General features: G+C 42.7%; 1 protein-coding gene across 8 annotated transcripts in view; it reads right to left on the minus strand.

The window, feature by feature from the left end:
• Nucleotides 1-17,265, minus strand: part of cntrl (centriolin) — a 162,990-nt gene that overhangs the window by 28,159 nt on the left and 117,566 nt on the right. For all 8 annotated transcript variants that reach the window (XM_068012358.1, XM_068012354.1, XM_068012356.1 and 5 more), the window contains exons 29-36: nt 13,443-13,569; nt 12,025-12,189; nt 11,050-11,209; nt 10,089-10,204; nt 6,938-7,155; nt 5,803-5,960; nt 4,117-4,190; nt 449-637 (exon numbers count right to left, since the gene is read on the minus strand). In XM_068012358.1, coding sequence (XP_067868459.1) covers nt 449-637; nt 4,117-4,190; nt 5,803-5,960; nt 6,938-7,155; nt 10,089-10,204; nt 11,050-11,209; nt 12,025-12,189; nt 13,443-13,569 — 1,207 coding nt within the window. The remainder of the gene's footprint in view (nt 1-448; nt 638-4,116; nt 4,191-5,802; nt 5,961-6,937; nt 7,156-10,088; nt 10,205-11,049; nt 11,210-12,024; nt 12,190-13,442; nt 13,570-17,265) is intronic.

A 17,265-nucleotide genomic window follows, 5' to 3' on the forward strand; every position in this document is an offset into this window, starting at 1 on the left:
CAGGGCAGCAGGTGCATGGGAACACCACCATCTGCAAGTTCCCCTCCAAGTCTTGCATCACCCTGACTTGGAAATATATTGCCGTTGCTACACCATCACTGCGTCAAAATCCTGGAACTTCCTACCCAACAGCACTGTGGGTGTACCAACACCACATGGACTCCAGCAGTTCAAGAAAGCAGCTCACTACCACTTTCTCAAGGGCAATTAGGGATGGGCAATAAATGCTGGCTTTGCCAGTGATGCCCACATCTCATGAATGAATAAAAAAAATTCAGAAACTTTTTACACCTTCTTTAAATTAAAAAAGACTTCCAAATCAAAATTTGCTTTTAATTTTAAACTTTCTATTGCCATTACCCTGATTTTTATTATTTCTACAATAAGACAGGGTTATTCATTGACAAGCATAGACTACATTAGAATTGTATTTTCTCAGCCCTCCTACCCTTTGCTGCTCTGTGAGTTGCTTTTGCTTTTCTTCAATCTGTTGCTGAAGCATGAATAACTCTTGGTCTTTTCTTTTTTCTCTCTCCAGACAGGCTTGGTATTTACTTGCACTTAGATTTATATTTTCCTTCAGCATTAGCTGCTCTGCTTTTAAAGCATCACGCTTTTTAGTGATATTGTTATGATCCTGGGAAATCAATGAAAGGCAAATCACCATCTGACTCATGCATCAATTCACCTAAAAAACAAAATGCAAATTCTGCAAGATATTAAGCTACAGTTAATCTAACAATTAAAAATCTAAATGTTTTTAAAGATTTTTTTTGTTTAACAGGTTGCACACTTGCCATATATGCATTCTGTTTATCACATAAAATAGTCCTTTTTGGGTGCTATAAATCAATTGGGAAGATGAAACTAAGTGAACAATTACATGGGCCAGGATTTCGCTTGGAGGCAGCTGAAAAGTCAGGGGAGAGCCCACTTCCACCATGCCTGGAAACCACGTTATTTTGCGCGGCCCACATCCTTAATTGAAAGAAGTCAGGACTTGCGCCCCTCTGAAGCAAGAAGCCCCATCAACCAGAGGGCCGGAGGCTCTTCAGTCCCAGCAGTGCCACTGGGAGCGATGGCCACTCCTAGGACGGCCCACAAGAAGATGATGAAAGATGGATGTCGTCCTTCAAAGAGGTAAGTGGGGGTCGGGCCTTGCAGGGGACAATTGGGTGGGTCCCGGTGAGGGGTATATAGGGGAGTGGGTTGGCGAGCAGGGCGAGGGTGGGGATGTAGTTTTAGCGGGGGCACCCCGTACTGCTGGCAGGCTTGCTGTGGGGTACAAGGTGACTGATCAGGATGGCTGCCCAGCCCACAAGGAGGCTGCCAGATATTACTGGGTGGTCTCCTCAGGTGGTGAAGTGGCCCCCACCACTGGTAAAATACCAGCGGTGGCAGGAAGAAGCCTTTAAGTGGCCAATTAATGGCCACTTATGTGCCTCAATTGGTCTAAAGGCGGGCAGTCCACTTGCCACCTACTCCGGTGCTGATGAAATAGCAGCGGTGGAGGGTAGGCAATGGGCATAAGAACATAAGAAATAGGGGAAGGACTAGGCCATTCGGCCCCTCAGGTCTGCCCCACCATTCAATAAGATCATGGCTGATCTGCCCCAGACCTCAACTCTTCTTTCGTGCCAGCTCTTCATAGCCCTCAACTCCCCGATATTTCAAAAATCTATCTACCTCCTCTTTAAATACTTTCAGTGATCTAGCCTCCACAACACTCTGGGGTAGAGAATTCCAGACATTCACTACCCTCTGAGAGAAGAAATTCCTTCGCATCTCAGTTTTAAATGACTGTCCCCTTATTATGTAACTATGTCCCCTAGTCCGAGATTCCCCACTAGTGGAAATATCTTTTCAACATCTACTCTGTCAAGCCCCTCAGAATCTTGTACGTTTCAATAAGATCACTCCTCATTCTTCTAAACTCTAATGAATAAAGGCCTAACCCATTTAGCTATTCTTGATAAGTCAACCCCTTCATCCCAGGAATCAGCCTAGTGAATCTCTTTTGAACTGCCTCAAATGCCAGTATATCCTTTCTTAAATACGGGGACCAAAACTGTAGACAGTACTCCAGGTGGGGCCTCACCAACACCCTGTACAGTTGTAACAAGACTTCCCTATTTTAAACTCCCACCCCCTAGCAATAAAGGCCAAAATTCCATTTGCCTTCTTAATTACTTGCTGCACCTGCATGCTAAATATTTGTCTTTCATGTACAAGAACACCCAGATCCCTCTGTGCTGCACTTTTTTGAAGTATCTCTCCATTTAAATAATAGTCTGCCTTTTGATTCTTCCGACCAAAGTGCATGACCTCAAACTTGCCTACATTAAACTCCATCTGCCAAGTTATTGCCCACTCACTCAACCTATCTATATCCCCTTGCAGATTCCTCATGTCCTCATCACAACATGCCCTCCCACCTATTTTTGTATCATCAGCAAGCTTGGATATATTACACTCTGCCCCCTCCTCCACATCATTAATATAGATAGTAAATAATTGAGGCCCTAGGACTGATCCTTGTAGCACTTCACTAGTTACGTCTTTCCAACCTGAAAAAGTCCCATTAATCCCGACTCTCTGTCTTCTGTGAGTTAACCAATCCTAATCCATGCAAATACACTATCCCCAATACCGTGAGCTCCTATCTTGTGCAATAATCTTTTATGTGGCACCTTATCGAATGCTTTCTGGAAATCTAAATACACTACATCTACCGGTTCCCCTTTATCAACTCTGTTATATCCTCGAAGAACTTTACCACCATACCCCACCCCCCCCAACTCGATTTTATAGCCGCCCCTGCCTCCTAGCACACCCCCAGGGGGCCGTAAATTACTGGCCGTTGTGTCTAAATCATACTTTTCCTAAACTAATTATAGCTTTAAACTGTACTTTGTGATATTTTGGATCTATTAATCAAGGAAGAATCAAGTATTTTACATAATTAAAATGTCATAAGTTGTTCATGGTTTCTTCAACTCAACAGCATAGCAATGAGACACTACAGATCATTCTATTCCGCTCAACCTCCTTTATGCTTCACACATACAATACCTTGGTATATAATCCAATACAACAGATAAACCAGGTGCCACACAAATCAGCACCAAATGCATAACTGTAAAAAGCATCTTTCTGCATAACAGGATTATAGCTTGCCATTCACCGTGTGTCTTTAAAATGGACATCAATTACTTTGTGTCATGAGAGGGGTTTTATCAAATAAATATAAAAAATCAGCATAAAATACTCTTTAAAAGGCATGTCTCATTATCTTGACTCCTATCAAAAATCACACCATTGCAAATGAATTTGGTGAACCTTCACATCCTTTTGTTCGTCCTCATTTTTGTTGATGACATCAGTGATTCCTCTCACCATTAAACAATTAAATAAAGTTTAAAAGTCATTGCATTGGAGAGGGTGCAGAAGAGATTCACCGGGATGTTCCCTGGGCTGGAGCATTTCAGTTATGAAGAGAGACTCGATAGACTAGGGTTGTTTTCCTTAGAGCGGACAAGGCTGAGAGGGGACCTGACTGAGGTATACAAAATTATGAGGGGCAAAGATAGGGTTAATAGGAAGAAACTTTTTCCCTTAGCAGAGGTGTCAATAACCAGGGGACATAGATTTAAGGTAAGGGGCAGGAGGTTTAGAGGGGATTTGAGGAAACATTTTTTCATCCAGAAGGTGGTTGGAATCTGGAACGCACTGCCTGAGTGGGTGGTAGAGGCAGACACCCTCACAACATTTAAGAAGTATTTAGATGAGCACTTGAAATGCCATAGCATACAAGGCTACGGGCCAAGTGCTGGAAAATGGGATTAGAACAGATAGGTGCTTGATGGCCAGCATGGACACGGTGAGCCGAAGGGCCTGTTTCTATGCTGTATAACTCTATGACTCTTAACAGAAATAGGACAACAAAATTAAATTATTCATCTGAATTCCAATTTTTGATAATGGATCATCCAACACTTTGTAACATTGGTTAAAACGGTTTGTAAGTTTGTCTACCTCATCAAGTTCTTAAACCCTGACTGTAAAATCTGTATCAAAGTTTGGTATGTTCAACTTAAAATTAAATAGTGGATTTACCTGATCTGCTAACTGCAGCTGATCTTTGGTACCTCTCAGATTATCAGTCACCATTTCCAGCTCTGCATTTTTCTCTATGCAATAGAAATGTTTTCTGATTAAGTATGAAACTTTTCATGGTTTAAATATTTCTCCAGTTCCTTTACCCATTGTAGCTTATTCCAAAAACAAATCACAAAAATCTAAGTTTCAACACAGAGTCCCAGGATCTATTGCTGTAGGAGCTGATTCAAGAGGTGAGGTGAGAGTTACTGCCCTTGACATCAAGGCAGCATCTGACCGAGTGTGGAATCGAGGAGCCCTAGCAAAATTGAAGTCAATGGGAATCGGGGGAAAGCTCTCCATTGGCTGGACTCATATCAAGCACAAAGGAAGATAGTTGTTCTTGTTGAGGCAAAACATCCAAGCCCCAGGACATTGTTACAAGTGTTCCTCAGGGTAGTGTCTGAGGTCCAACATTCTTCAGCTGCTTCAACAATGACTTTCCCTCCATCATAAGTTAGAAGTAGGGATGTTCGCTGATGATTGTACAGTGTTCAGTACCATTCGCGACTCGTCAGATACTGAAGCAGTCAGTGTCCACATGCAGCAAAACCTGGACAACATTCAGGCTTGGGCTGATAAGTGGCAAGTAACATTTGCATCACACAAGTGCCAGGCAATGACCATCTCCAACAATAGAGAATCTAACCATCTCCCCTTGACATTGAATGGCATTACCATCACTGTATTCCCCACTATCAACATCCTGCGGGAGGTTACCATTGACCAGAAACTTAACTGGACCAGCCATAGAAATACCATGGCTACAAAAGCAGGTTGGAGACTGGGAATTCTGCGGCGAGTAACTCACCTCTTGTCTCCCCAAAGCTTGTCCACCATCTACAAGGCACAAGTCAGGAGCTTGATGGAAATATTCTCAACTTGCCTGGATGAGTGCCGCTCCAACAACACACAAGAGGCTCGACACCATCCAGGACAGAGCAGCCTGCTTGATCGGCACCTCATCCACCACTTTAAATGTTCACTATAGCGCCATTCCTTCATTGTCGCTGGGTCAAACACCTAGAACTCCCGTCCTGCGGGTGTACCTCCACCAGATGGACTTCAGCAGCTCCTTCTCAAGGACAATTAGGGATGGAGAACAAATGCTGGTCTTGCCAGAGATGCTCACATCACATGAAAAAATAAAAAAAACTGCAGCAAAGAAGCATGTCTGCCTACCCAAATGATCCCATCAGAAATCTTGGGGCCAGCTCATTTCGATATGGTGAGTGGGAGAAAGATGCATATGCAGCTAGCAATTGACTACTTACACCAGGAGGCTTGGAAAATACGTGAGGGTGGAAGAAATATTTAATGCCAGAGTTTTGATTGGGATCTACTTGTCTGGGGAATTTCGGACACAAACCTGCATACTACTATGCAGTTCCACAACACTCTGCAACTTGAATTTTCATTTAGTATTAAATTCTTTCATTCTTGTGAAACTGTTTTCATACCATCCTTTGCCAACTAGAATGTGGACTATACTGTTGTTTGCTAATTTGGTCAGCGGAAAGCAAGCCTCCAGAAGGCAGGCTAGATAAAAGTGGCAGCCACTCAGCACCTAAAGCATAACAATCATGCTGGTTGCCAATTTGAGTGCCTGCATTTTGTATTTTATGACCAGGCTAATTGACATACCTTGTAGACAGCTTTCCATGTCTGCTACCTTCCTATTTAGCTCTTGCTTCTGGATGTTGGCTTGATTGATTTCCTGATTCAGTTCACCTATCTCAGTTTGTAGCTTCTGCAGTTTAGACACAGCATTTTTGTTATTGCCTTCAGTGGCTTCGATGGCTCTGGAATAGCAAGAGTAAATTATAAAAATTATATTTATATACCTGCGTGAACTCCAAAACTCCATTTTAAATTTAATGGTTTCAAATTTTTAATGCAACCACATCAAAATGTGTAGGGAGAAGTACAGAAAAAAGATCACTGGTGATGTATTGGATTGAAAAGCAAATTTGAAATGAGGATACTGCATGATATGCAATTCATACAGATCCAAATATATCGCACTGCAGCAACAATAAATTATAAAGAAACAAAACAAAGACTTGCATTTATATAGTGCTTTTTATGATCTCAGGATGCCCCAGAGCACTTTACAACCAATGAAGTACTTTTGAAGTGTAGTCACTGGGTAATGTGGGAAACTCGGCAGCCATTTAGTGCACAACAAGATCCCACAAACATTAATGAAATAAATGACCAAATCATCTAGTTTAGGTATTGGTTTGAGGCATAAATGTTAGCCAGGACACCAAGAGAATTCCCCTGCTATACTTGGAATAATGCTGTGGCATCTTTGACATTTCATCTGAGAGACAGCACCTCTAACAGTGCAGAACTTCCTCAGTACTGCATGGAAATGTTAGCCTAGATTATGTGCTCAAATCCCTGCAGTGGGACATGAACGTACAACCTCTGACTTAAGTGTGAACCCTACATCAAAAACATTTAATTGTCTGTTCTCTCCACAGATGCTGACTGATCTGAAGAGCATTTCCAACTTTTTTTTGTTTTGGATTCAGCTTTCTGACATCTGCAATTTTTGATTTCATCTTCTAGATTTCTATTTGGTTTATGAATTTTAGCATGACAGAGGACAAAGGTGATGTTGCAGTATCTAATTAGCCTAATGGTTAGGAACTAAGTTATGAGGCTCGCCAACAGTACCGGTTACCTGTGCTACATAATTTGGCATATGAACTATTGCTGCTAGTGTTTTATGTGGCACTGGACTGGGTTAATATCTTGCTCTGCTCCTTACTTTTTCGCCTGAGCAAGTTTGTTCTCCAATATGAGGCAATTCCCTCGAATGTGGCTTTTCTCTCTCTCCAGTGATTCAATACTGTGCTGAAGGGAATTTATCTTGGTGTTCAGCTGGTCTACGTCTTGCCGATCCTTCTCAATAAGCTGCTTCTGATGTTCTATTTCTGCTCGTTGACACTGGGAGATAAGTTGCAGGTTTTCCAGTTCACTCTTCTCCTGAAGCAAAGTGACATTTAATGAGCACTGTGGAAATAAATCATGTACTATTGACCAAAGATGCCCTACTCTGGCGACAATCTGGGTATTCTTTAAAAAAAAGTGCATTATGTGCAAGTTATAGCAATGAACACCCCTGTGCACTTATTATGGTTATTTCAAATCCAATAAGTGTGCAGTTTTACAGAACAAAAGCTCAAATTCCTGATAATTATACCTGTAGTAATTCCTATTGCTACAGACCTTTAGAGGTGGAAATGCTAGTGCTTTATGTACAGTGTTAATATTTTCTTTCAAATAAATGGCACGGGACTGTGAACAAGCTTAAGGAAAAAGGATCAAAGTTCTTAAAAGTGACAAAGGGACATTCCTTTATCTGCATTACTTTCAGTTTAGGTATTGTTTCAGGTACTAAGTTTATAACACAACAATTTATCTGCTGCTACTAACTAACCATGAGGGGACGTGAAAATGCCATTTTTCTAAGGGTATCACTTCGGGAGCGGGCCGGGGAGGAGAGGGCGCGGGCGGGCGGGCAGTGAACAACCAGGCGGGTGGGTGAACCAGTGGTCGGGGGTGTGGTGAGCGGGCGGGGGGCGGTGAGCGAGCAAGCGAGTGGTCGGGGCTGTGAGCGAGCGGGCGGGTGGAAGGAGGAGAGCGCACCCGCCACCAGCAAGGTCTTCGGCAGCGCTCTCCCCGCTACCCCCACTCCCGCTCTTTCCCCGCTCCCCAGATCCCCCCTCCCCCAACCCCTGCTCTCTCCGGCCCAGATCCCCCATCTGCCCGTGTTACACAATGACGTCATCTGCGCATGCGCCAACCAGTCCTGGCACTGCGGAACGCAGCGCATGCGCAGAGGGTAGGAACTAATTTGCACATGTGTGCATATTGGCGCAGTTGGATGACGTCAGCTGCTGGCTGCATTGTCAATAATCACTGTGTCAGCCTAATGTCGGTGGCGGCTAAATTTTTAATGACAATAATATGGGACAGAATTAATTGACACTTCAAAAATATGAGTTAATAGATGAAAGCCAGCACAGATTTGTGAAGGTAAATCATGTTTGACTAACTTGACTGAGTTAAGAACATAGGAACAGGAGTAGGACATTTAGCTCCTAGAGCCTGTTCTGCTATCCATTGAGATTATGGCTGATCTGTGAACAAACTCCATATACCTGCCTTTGCCCCACACTCCTTAATACCTTTTAAAAATTCCAAACTTCTATCACCCTTTCTGTATAGAGTGTTTCCTAATTTCACTCTTGAAAGGTCTGTCTCTAACATTTAGACTATGCCCCCTAGTCCTAGAGTTGTGAACCAGCAGAAACAGTTTCTCTCTCCACCCTATCTGTTCCACTTACTATCTTGAAAACATTGATCAAATCACTCCTTAACCTTCTAAACTCCAGGGAATATAACCTTTGGAGTCCTATGGAGAAGGAACAGAGCGAGGGTGGCACACAAAATAGTATGAGGTGGCGTGCCTGGCGTTGGGGCGGGCAAGGCCAAGGATGGCCTTTCCGCTCGAGGCCAATTGAGGCACTTAAGTAGCCTATTAATGGTCATTTAAGGGCAGCTTCCCGCCTCCACTCCCATTTTACTAAAGGCAAAGGGGTCTGCTGCCACATGGAGACATTACCAGGCGGCCTCCTGGTGTGCTCGGGTTTGGGCAGGTGGGGGGCGCCCTCCTCTGGTGGCAATCCATGGCCTATGGAGGGCACCCCTAGCAGCGATGGCCTCCCCTGTGGCAAGTCCCTCTCCCCACCCGAAACACACGCCCCAACCCCCTTGCCGAGGCCTGCCTGACTGGCCCCGGCAGTCCTAACACCACTTACCTGCGTTCGGGGTCTCCACCACCTTCATCAATGCAGGCTTCCTGCAGTACTGGCAGTAGCTACCACTTTTGGTGACGCTGTTGGTACTGCAGAGCTGCCAGCCCTCCGAGTGGCTGGCAGCTCTGGAGGCAGGAGCTTGCTCCTTAAAAGGGACAGTTAATTGGCTGCCCACCATGGAATTCCACCAGGAGTCCAGCAGAGGGCCAAGGTGGGGTCTCCCCACGCCGTCGGTACCCCTGTCACCAGAATAAAACCTGGCCTGAGGTATCATTGTGGTAAAGCTATGCTGTACTCCCTCCAAGGCTAATATATCCCTTGCTAAAGTGTGGTGCCCAAAACTGCTCACAGTACTCCAAATCTAACCAGGGATTTGTACAGCTGAAGCATGGTTTCTACCCCTTTGTACTCTAGTCCTCTAGATATAAAGGCCAGCATTTCATGAACCTTTTTGATTTATTTTCTGTACCTGTTCATGATATTTTGCTAATCCATGTACCTGTATTCCCAAGTCTCTTTGGACCTCCATTGCTTTTACCTTTTCACCATTTAGAAAGTATCCTGTTCTATTGTTTTAAGGTCCACAGTGGATAGTCATCCACATTTGCCTGCATTGAAATCAATTTGCCACAACTTTGCCCATTCTCTTAATTATCAATTTATTTTCACCGTTGATGAAGTAACAAAGAGGATTCAGAAGGACAATGTGGTTGATGTTGTGTATATGGAATTTCTAAAGGCATTTGATAAGGTACCAGATAATAGATTTGTTAACAAAACTGAAGACCATGGAATTAAAAGGGGAGTGGCTGTGTGGATACGGAATTGGCTAACGGGCAGAAAGCAGAGAGTATGGGTTTATGTTGTTTTTTAGACTGGAGGGAAGTGTGCAGGGGTGTTCTGCAGAAGTCAGTGTTGGGACCCATAATTGCCTAAGATAACCTCCCCATTGGGAGGGTTGTACTGGCCCTTCTGTGTAGCAACATGATAAATGTGTTCAAAAAAGATCCATTTGTGATGTTGCTACACAGGAGTAATTCTTTCCCATTGTCTCTTCAGGGTTATATTACACTGAATTTCGTTACACAAATCACAGACCTCCCGCAACACAGCTTGTGTCCTCTCCAGCTCCTTCATTTTCTGCTCATGCTGCTTTTTCAGTTCTAACAGTTCATCATTTTCTAACTGCACCATTTCCAGAACATGTTTCAGCTCTAGGGAAAAAGATATAGGAAAGAAAATCTACATTTGACTGAGACAAAAGTAGCAAGGGAAAAATAAATACAACGAAGGTACACTGTCTTATCTAGATTGGTTTAAAGTTGAATTTAGGTTTTAAGTTTCTAATATCTCATCATACATATATTAACAATGAGAGCTAAATGAAAATGACATGTTATACTACTTTTGCACTCCCACTTACAATTGATCTCAATAAAAAAGCATGGTGGAAAGGTGCCTCCATTAGCTGTTCTTCGAACCATTAAAAGTAAAAATATTCTTTTGTGTGAACATGATGAAATAAGACAAGGTTACCTTTACAGTTAACCTGGTTAGGGAATGGAGGAGGGTGACAAATTAAAATCACAAAAATATCAAGATTGCGAGATACAAATCTAACATATCCACCGATCTTTCTACACATTCTCAAAATCGATGTCTTATTAACAACAGTTGGTCAATTCCCATAAATGGCTCACTGGGAACAATTATTTTATATGAACATATATTTATAAAAAAAAAACACAACTTCCCTGTTAGCACAATGGATGGGCTACAATCATAGAATAAACCTTCTTCACTTTACAGCACACATTAGGTAAGATATTAAAATTATAAGAACTAGACAGAGCTATTAGTTTTAACTTCAGTCTATAACGTGATTGTAAAGTGGTTTTGGCAATATTAAGAGAACATTTCTTATCTTATTGTGTTAACTAGTTTCAGTTATATCGTCATCATCAAAAGATATTTCAAGAAATTAATGTTATGTCATGTAACACAGTTTCTAGGTCAGTAAATGTTCTGAAATATCTTTTGTAATTTTTAGAAAACCAACCTGTCTTTTGCTTGATTATCTGTGCTCGCATGCTCTGAAGCCTTACTTCCTCATTCATCACTTCTTGTTTTGACAAGAAAAGTTGTGAATTTTTCTCACTGATTTGAGCATTCAGTTCTCCTTTTTGTGCACTCATCTCTTCAAGCAAGGCCTTCAGCTCCTGTAAAACATAATTTTATCTTCTCTAACTATTCTGTGAAGAATTTTCAAAATGTTGTATCCAACATATACTCATAAAAACAGAAAATGCTGGAAACAAGCAGCACATAAATTAGCATCTGTGGAAGTAACAGAAAAGTTAACATTTTGGATGTAACCTTTGATCAGAAACACTGTCCTTTGGTTAGCGTACATACTGTTAAAAAGGAAAGTCCATAGAGAACAGCTCTCCTAATATTCAGCTTTAAACTGACTTTCTCTTAATCCACTATAAAACTTGCAAGGTTTAAGGTCTTACAGACAATTTAGGGTCTCCAGTCTCTTCTCCAAAGTAGATAAGCCACACTTGTCCCAGAATGGCTTTAAATGGAGCTGGGACCTCATATTTGCCTGGAAGCTGATTTAGCACAATCTGACTGGAGGGAAGCACACTATTGGCAGGATTCTGTGCACTCAGTAGGTGGAAGGCTTTCCCAGGATAGATGGCTCAAGATCAGCCCCCAAGGCCAGTCAGAAGTAAATGCAGCTGCTCTGGAATACATGCAGTGCAGAACATGCATCAAGGGGCAGTTGGGTCTCCATGTAGCAAGAAATCAAGCAAAATTTGTAACAGGTAAAAGGACAACACTGCACCTCCCATTGAAGCTGCCTCAGAACAAACAAACTAAGGAAAGCAGGATGGAGCAGAATTTCCATACATAAACTTTCATTTGAGGGAACATGTCTTACCTCAGGATGATTTATATGTTTGGGTAGATTACATAAAAAGGAAATTTTCAGCAGAATACATCTTGCGTTACAAATAAACATACTGACCCGAATTTGGCGCTGCTTATCAACCACCTCTGCCTCAACATCACTAAGAATTTCCGACAGGCTTGCTTTTTTCTCTTCAATGTCATTCTGAAAAAACTGAAGCTCTTCTTTCTTTTTGCCTGAACACCTGTCCAACATCATTAATTCTTTTTGCAGCACTTCAACCTGATGGGAAAGGAACAAAAGTCACAATATCACTGCTGTAAATGTGCTAAGCAATTAATATTTGCCTTCAATTTAAAATTAAAATTAGTGGTATTGTAATTGAGACTTTGCCTGTACTAACAGTGTTTAATTTGCGCTATTTAAAAAAATAAATTGTCATACCAACTTTTAAAGTTAGTTTTGCCTCCATCTGTAGAATCTCCCTAAACTACACAGAATGGGCTGGATTTTAAGGAGCCCTCAATGTCAGGATCCGCGGCGGAGTTCTGAAGATGGCCCCAGATGAGGCCTGCCATGGACCTAGATGCTGGGCCCGGCCTGATCCTCCCCGCAGCATAAGGTACCATGGCGGCCTCTCCATCGCTAGGCAACGGACCACAATTTGAATATTTAAATCAATTACATTAATTAATTAATTAACTATACTTATGCCTCCTCTTGAAGGCCAACCATGACCTTCGGCCCATGCAGCCGGCACTCCCATGCCTTTGGATCCCTGTCCAGAGAAACGAGGCACAACACTGGTGGGGGGGGGAGGAGGTATGTTTATTAGTGTGAGGGGTGCGGGGGAAATGGAGTCAAATTAACGTCGTTGGTATAGGGGATGGTGGGAAGGGTTGTAGTTTAAAGTCTGCGCAGTTTGGGGGTGGGGGAAGGGCAAATAATTAATTTTGTTACTGGAGGGCAGAAGAGGGGCAAAACAAATGTATTTACTTTATTTAATTCAATTGCTCTTTAAAAAGTTAAATAAGCCGGTAGGGCGATCAGCCCTTTAAAAATGGCGCCACACCCGCGCACAGGCAGCTGACACCATTGCCAGGAACGGACAGTCTGGCTCCTCCATGTGATCGAGGGGTGGGGGGGCGGGTGGCAGCCCCCCCAGCTATTTAAATCAGCCGCCGCGCTTGAGATCTTGGCAGCTCTTTGCGCGCAGTCCGCCATTTTTGAATCGACTGCAAGCCTATAAAATCCAGCCCAATGTCATGGCTGAGGGGCAGGCAGGTGACCAACATTCATGCCTTTGATAGTGTTAATCTGTTACTAGACATAAAGTTAATGACAGCAGCTATTTAGCATGTCAGAATATTGCAACCTCTATGCATCTTGCTCAAACGCCTCAACAGCAGCAACTAAATTCATTATTTTTACTGTAGCAACATCTATTACCTTGATTAAACTCAGCTTTGCCAAGCAATGATGGATTATTCTATCAGAATTAATTAATTTACTTCAGTGACATTTTTTGAAATTACCTTACTATTTAGACTTTCCAATTCACTTTTTTTGTCTTGTAACAAGGTTGCTGTTTCTCTCAGTGTTTCCAGGTGCTGTTTTTCTTTGGTTTCTGCAAATTGGATCTCTGCTTGTAGTTTTTCTAGGCTAAACATGCAAAGACAATGAATAAACTTTGCTGTATTATAACTTACAATAGGCAAAAAAAGTACGTCAACCATACTAGAAAACATTACTTTAATGAAGCTTATTCCCGGAGTAAGAACCCTCTTTGTAAGGTTCATTATTACTGTCTTGTGTTGTAAAGCTACTGAATTTTGTCTCCCAATTAATTTCAAGTTACATTTTATGCAATACTACAGAGCAGTTACTACAACATGAACCTTGTTGGAACATGCAAAATATTTATCAACTGAAGACATTAAAAAAAAATTGATCATTTTTAAACTATCAAGTGCTATTAACACAAAGGATAAGCATAGCATCACATTTCAGCTCATTTGTGTTATTGGATACTCAAATCCTTAAAGGAATTTTTATTTAAATTTGAAGTCTTAATTTAAGGAGCTGTTTGTAACAAACCATATTTTCACACAAATTTAAATACACTTAACTACTGCCTGCTTGAGGTTCCTGCTCCAACACTGGTTTTCCCTGAGATAGCCAGCATCATCACAAACTACACTCAGGGAAACCAGTCCAATGGGATTCCTGCAACAAAGAAGGCAAGTAACTTTCCTGAATATGGAGCCAGAAATGACCCCGACCACATTTTAATAGGGATTCCCACCCTCACTCCTGATGGTTTCTGCTCTGGAACTCCTGCCTCCCCACACCCAGAGTCCCGAGCTCCTTCCCCATCCCAGCCCAAACTCCAAATCTCACCTCACCACACCTGGCCACCACCATTCCCCAACACCCCCACCCCCAATTCTAGGCCTCAATGCCTCAGGACACTGCCAGCTGCCGCTCCCCTTGCCTCCAGGTCACTGATTCTGCTGACCGCTGATTGCTTTCCCCATACCCCCTAGGAGATCCGCAATCTCCTCCCCACTCCTGGAGGCCTGCAATATCCAAGGTTGCTCGCTGCAATCATGTCCCCCATCCACCCCCAAACGCTCCCTGGTCTTCACTTAGTGTTCTCAAATTTCTAGGCCAATGGGTTAAATATTTAGTCAACAAATTTCCTTAGTCTACAGGACTGCTTTACAAACCCTGTCAAAACCGCACTGGAATCACTGCCCTCTCATGCGATATTGTGCAAATAAAATGCGGCCAGCTGACCATGTCAAAATCAGAGATCAGCTCATAAATCTAATTAGAGGAAGCTCCTTCCACGATTTTCACAAGTGCAAGGAGCACTATGCTTAGCACCAAGGTGGGATATTTGGAGACAGTGGCCTAAAAATTTGATTACACCCAAAAACAGTGAGGCAGGCATGCTGTAGGGAAGCGCTCATACATCTGTTTACATGATTCCAAAGGCTGTGATGCTGGCAGCTCATTATAAGGATTCAGGCTGCATAACTGTTTAGGAACTGGGGGATGGGGTGTCTGAGGCCACTAAAGGCAGTCACCATCTCTTAAAGGGGAGATACATTCAACAAACAACACGGAAACTTCCTAGGTTGGAAAAAAGGTATGGAAGAAGTCTAGAGATGGCACCCAAGTTCTCTGATGCTGCATTACAAGTTCTGGTCTAGGTAGTTGACAGAAGGAGGGAGATCCTGTTCCCTCCATGGGCAGAAAGCCTTCCAGAAAACACCTAAGGTCAGAGAGGGAACCAGGGAATCATAGATTTAGTTAGCCTAACTTTTGTTGCAGGAAAATTGCTAGAGTCTATAATTAAGGATGTGAAAATTTTCAAAGTGGTTAGTCATTCCATCCTTAATTACAGTGAACAGGGAAATATCTATGGATATTATTCATACTGACTTCTAGAAGGTATTTGATGAAGTTTTTCATAAGGGACTGTGGGCTAAAGCTGAAGCTCATGGAATTGAAGGCAAATTATTGACCTAGTTAGGAGATAGGCTGAGCTGCAGGAGGAGAAGAGTAGGGTTAATGGACATTTGCTCTAATTGGCAGGATATGGCTATTGGTGTCCTGCAAGGGTCTGTTTTGGGGTCTCAACTATTCAATGTATTTATTAATAACTTAGATGACAGGACAGAGAACCACATATCCAAGTTTACCAATGACACAAAGATAGGCAGCACTGTAAGCAGTGTGGATGGAAGCATAAAATTACAAAGAGATATTAATAGTTTACGTTAATGGGCAAAATTGTGGCAAATGGATTTCAATATAGGCAAGTATGAGGTCATCCACTTTAGGCCTGAAAGGGATAGATCAGAACACTTTATAAATGGTGAAAAGCTAGAAGCAGTGGAGGTCCAAAAAGACTTGGGTGCCCAGGTATATAGATCATTAAAATGTCACGAACGGGTACGGAAAATAATCAAAAAGGCCAATGGAATGCTGGCCTTTATATCTAGGCAACTAAAATATAAGGGGTTAGAAGCCATGACACAACTATACAAAGCTCTGGTTGGACCATACCTGGAGTACTGTGTCCAGTTCCAGACACCACAGCTTAGGAAGGATACACTGGCATTGGAGGGAATGCAGCGTAGATTAACTAGAAAAAGATACCTGGACTCAACAATTTAAATTACAAGCAGAGATTACATGACTAGGGATGTATTCCCTGGAATTTAGAAGATTAAGGGGTGATTTGATTGAAGTTTTCAAGATATTAAGGGGAACCGCGAGAGTAGATAGAGAGAAACTATTTCCATTGGTTGAGGAATCTAGCACTAGGAGACATAGCACAGGAAATACTTCTACATGCAAAGGGTGGTAGAAATTTGGAACTCTTTTCTGCAATTGGCAGTTGATGCTGCGTCACTTGTTCATTTTAAATCTGAGGTTGATAGAATAAATAAAATCTTTAGCTATCAGAAATCTTTCATGGGATGTAAGCATTTCTGGCAAGGCCAGCATTCGTTGCCCATCCTTAATTTCCCTTGAGAAAGTGGTGGTGAGCTGCTTTCTTGAACTGTTGCAGTCCATATGGGGCAAATGTGGGTATACAGAGTAAGTACACAAATAAATAATGATCTCATTGAATGGTGGAAGAGGCTGGAGTGACTAAATGGCCTACTCCTGCTCCTGTGTTCCACCACCACTGGGAAGAAGTTGCAGAGGACGTAAATGCCAGGAGCTTAGCTAGTATGTGATTTCACCCATCCAGTGAGCTGGCACCTGTGGCATCCTATCCCCTGAACCCCAGCTCCTGCATAATATAACAGGAAGCCTATCCCTATCCTATGGCTGCAATGCTGAAAGAAGTTCAATGACCTCACTAGACTTGTCAAGGCAAGAATATGCTCTCTGCACAGACCGCCACCATCTGAAGCCTCACTACTTATAAAACTCCCTTCTCATGCTTCCCTTCACTCTCCTACAATCGTGCACCACACCACTCCAACTATTTCTCCTCATACTCACACTCACCATTAATGCAAATTTCACTTCCCACACTTCGGGCTGGATTTACGTTCCTGCCACCAGGAGCAGTGGTGGGCGAAAAAAATGACGGCCTGCAAATGCGGGTTGCGTGGCGGCTCATTATAATATGCAGGACAGCTGCCCCTCCCAATCATGTGGCGGGGGCAGGCCCTGCAACATGAGCAACAGCATCAGCTGCCTCTGCGCAGGTGCTGGCACCATTTTTAAAGGGCTGCCAGACCTGCACAGTGGAACCCTGTACCCTCTTCCCCCCCAAAATACACAAAAAAATAATTTCTGATCCGCCCCCGTACAATGAAAATAAATGAA

This window comes from Heterodontus francisci, chromosome 32 (genome assembly GCF_036365525.1).
Source record: "Heterodontus francisci isolate sHetFra1 chromosome 32, sHetFra1.hap1, whole genome shotgun sequence".
Taxonomy (NCBI): Eukaryota; Metazoa; Chordata; class Chondrichthyes; order Heterodontiformes; family Heterodontidae; genus Heterodontus; species Heterodontus francisci.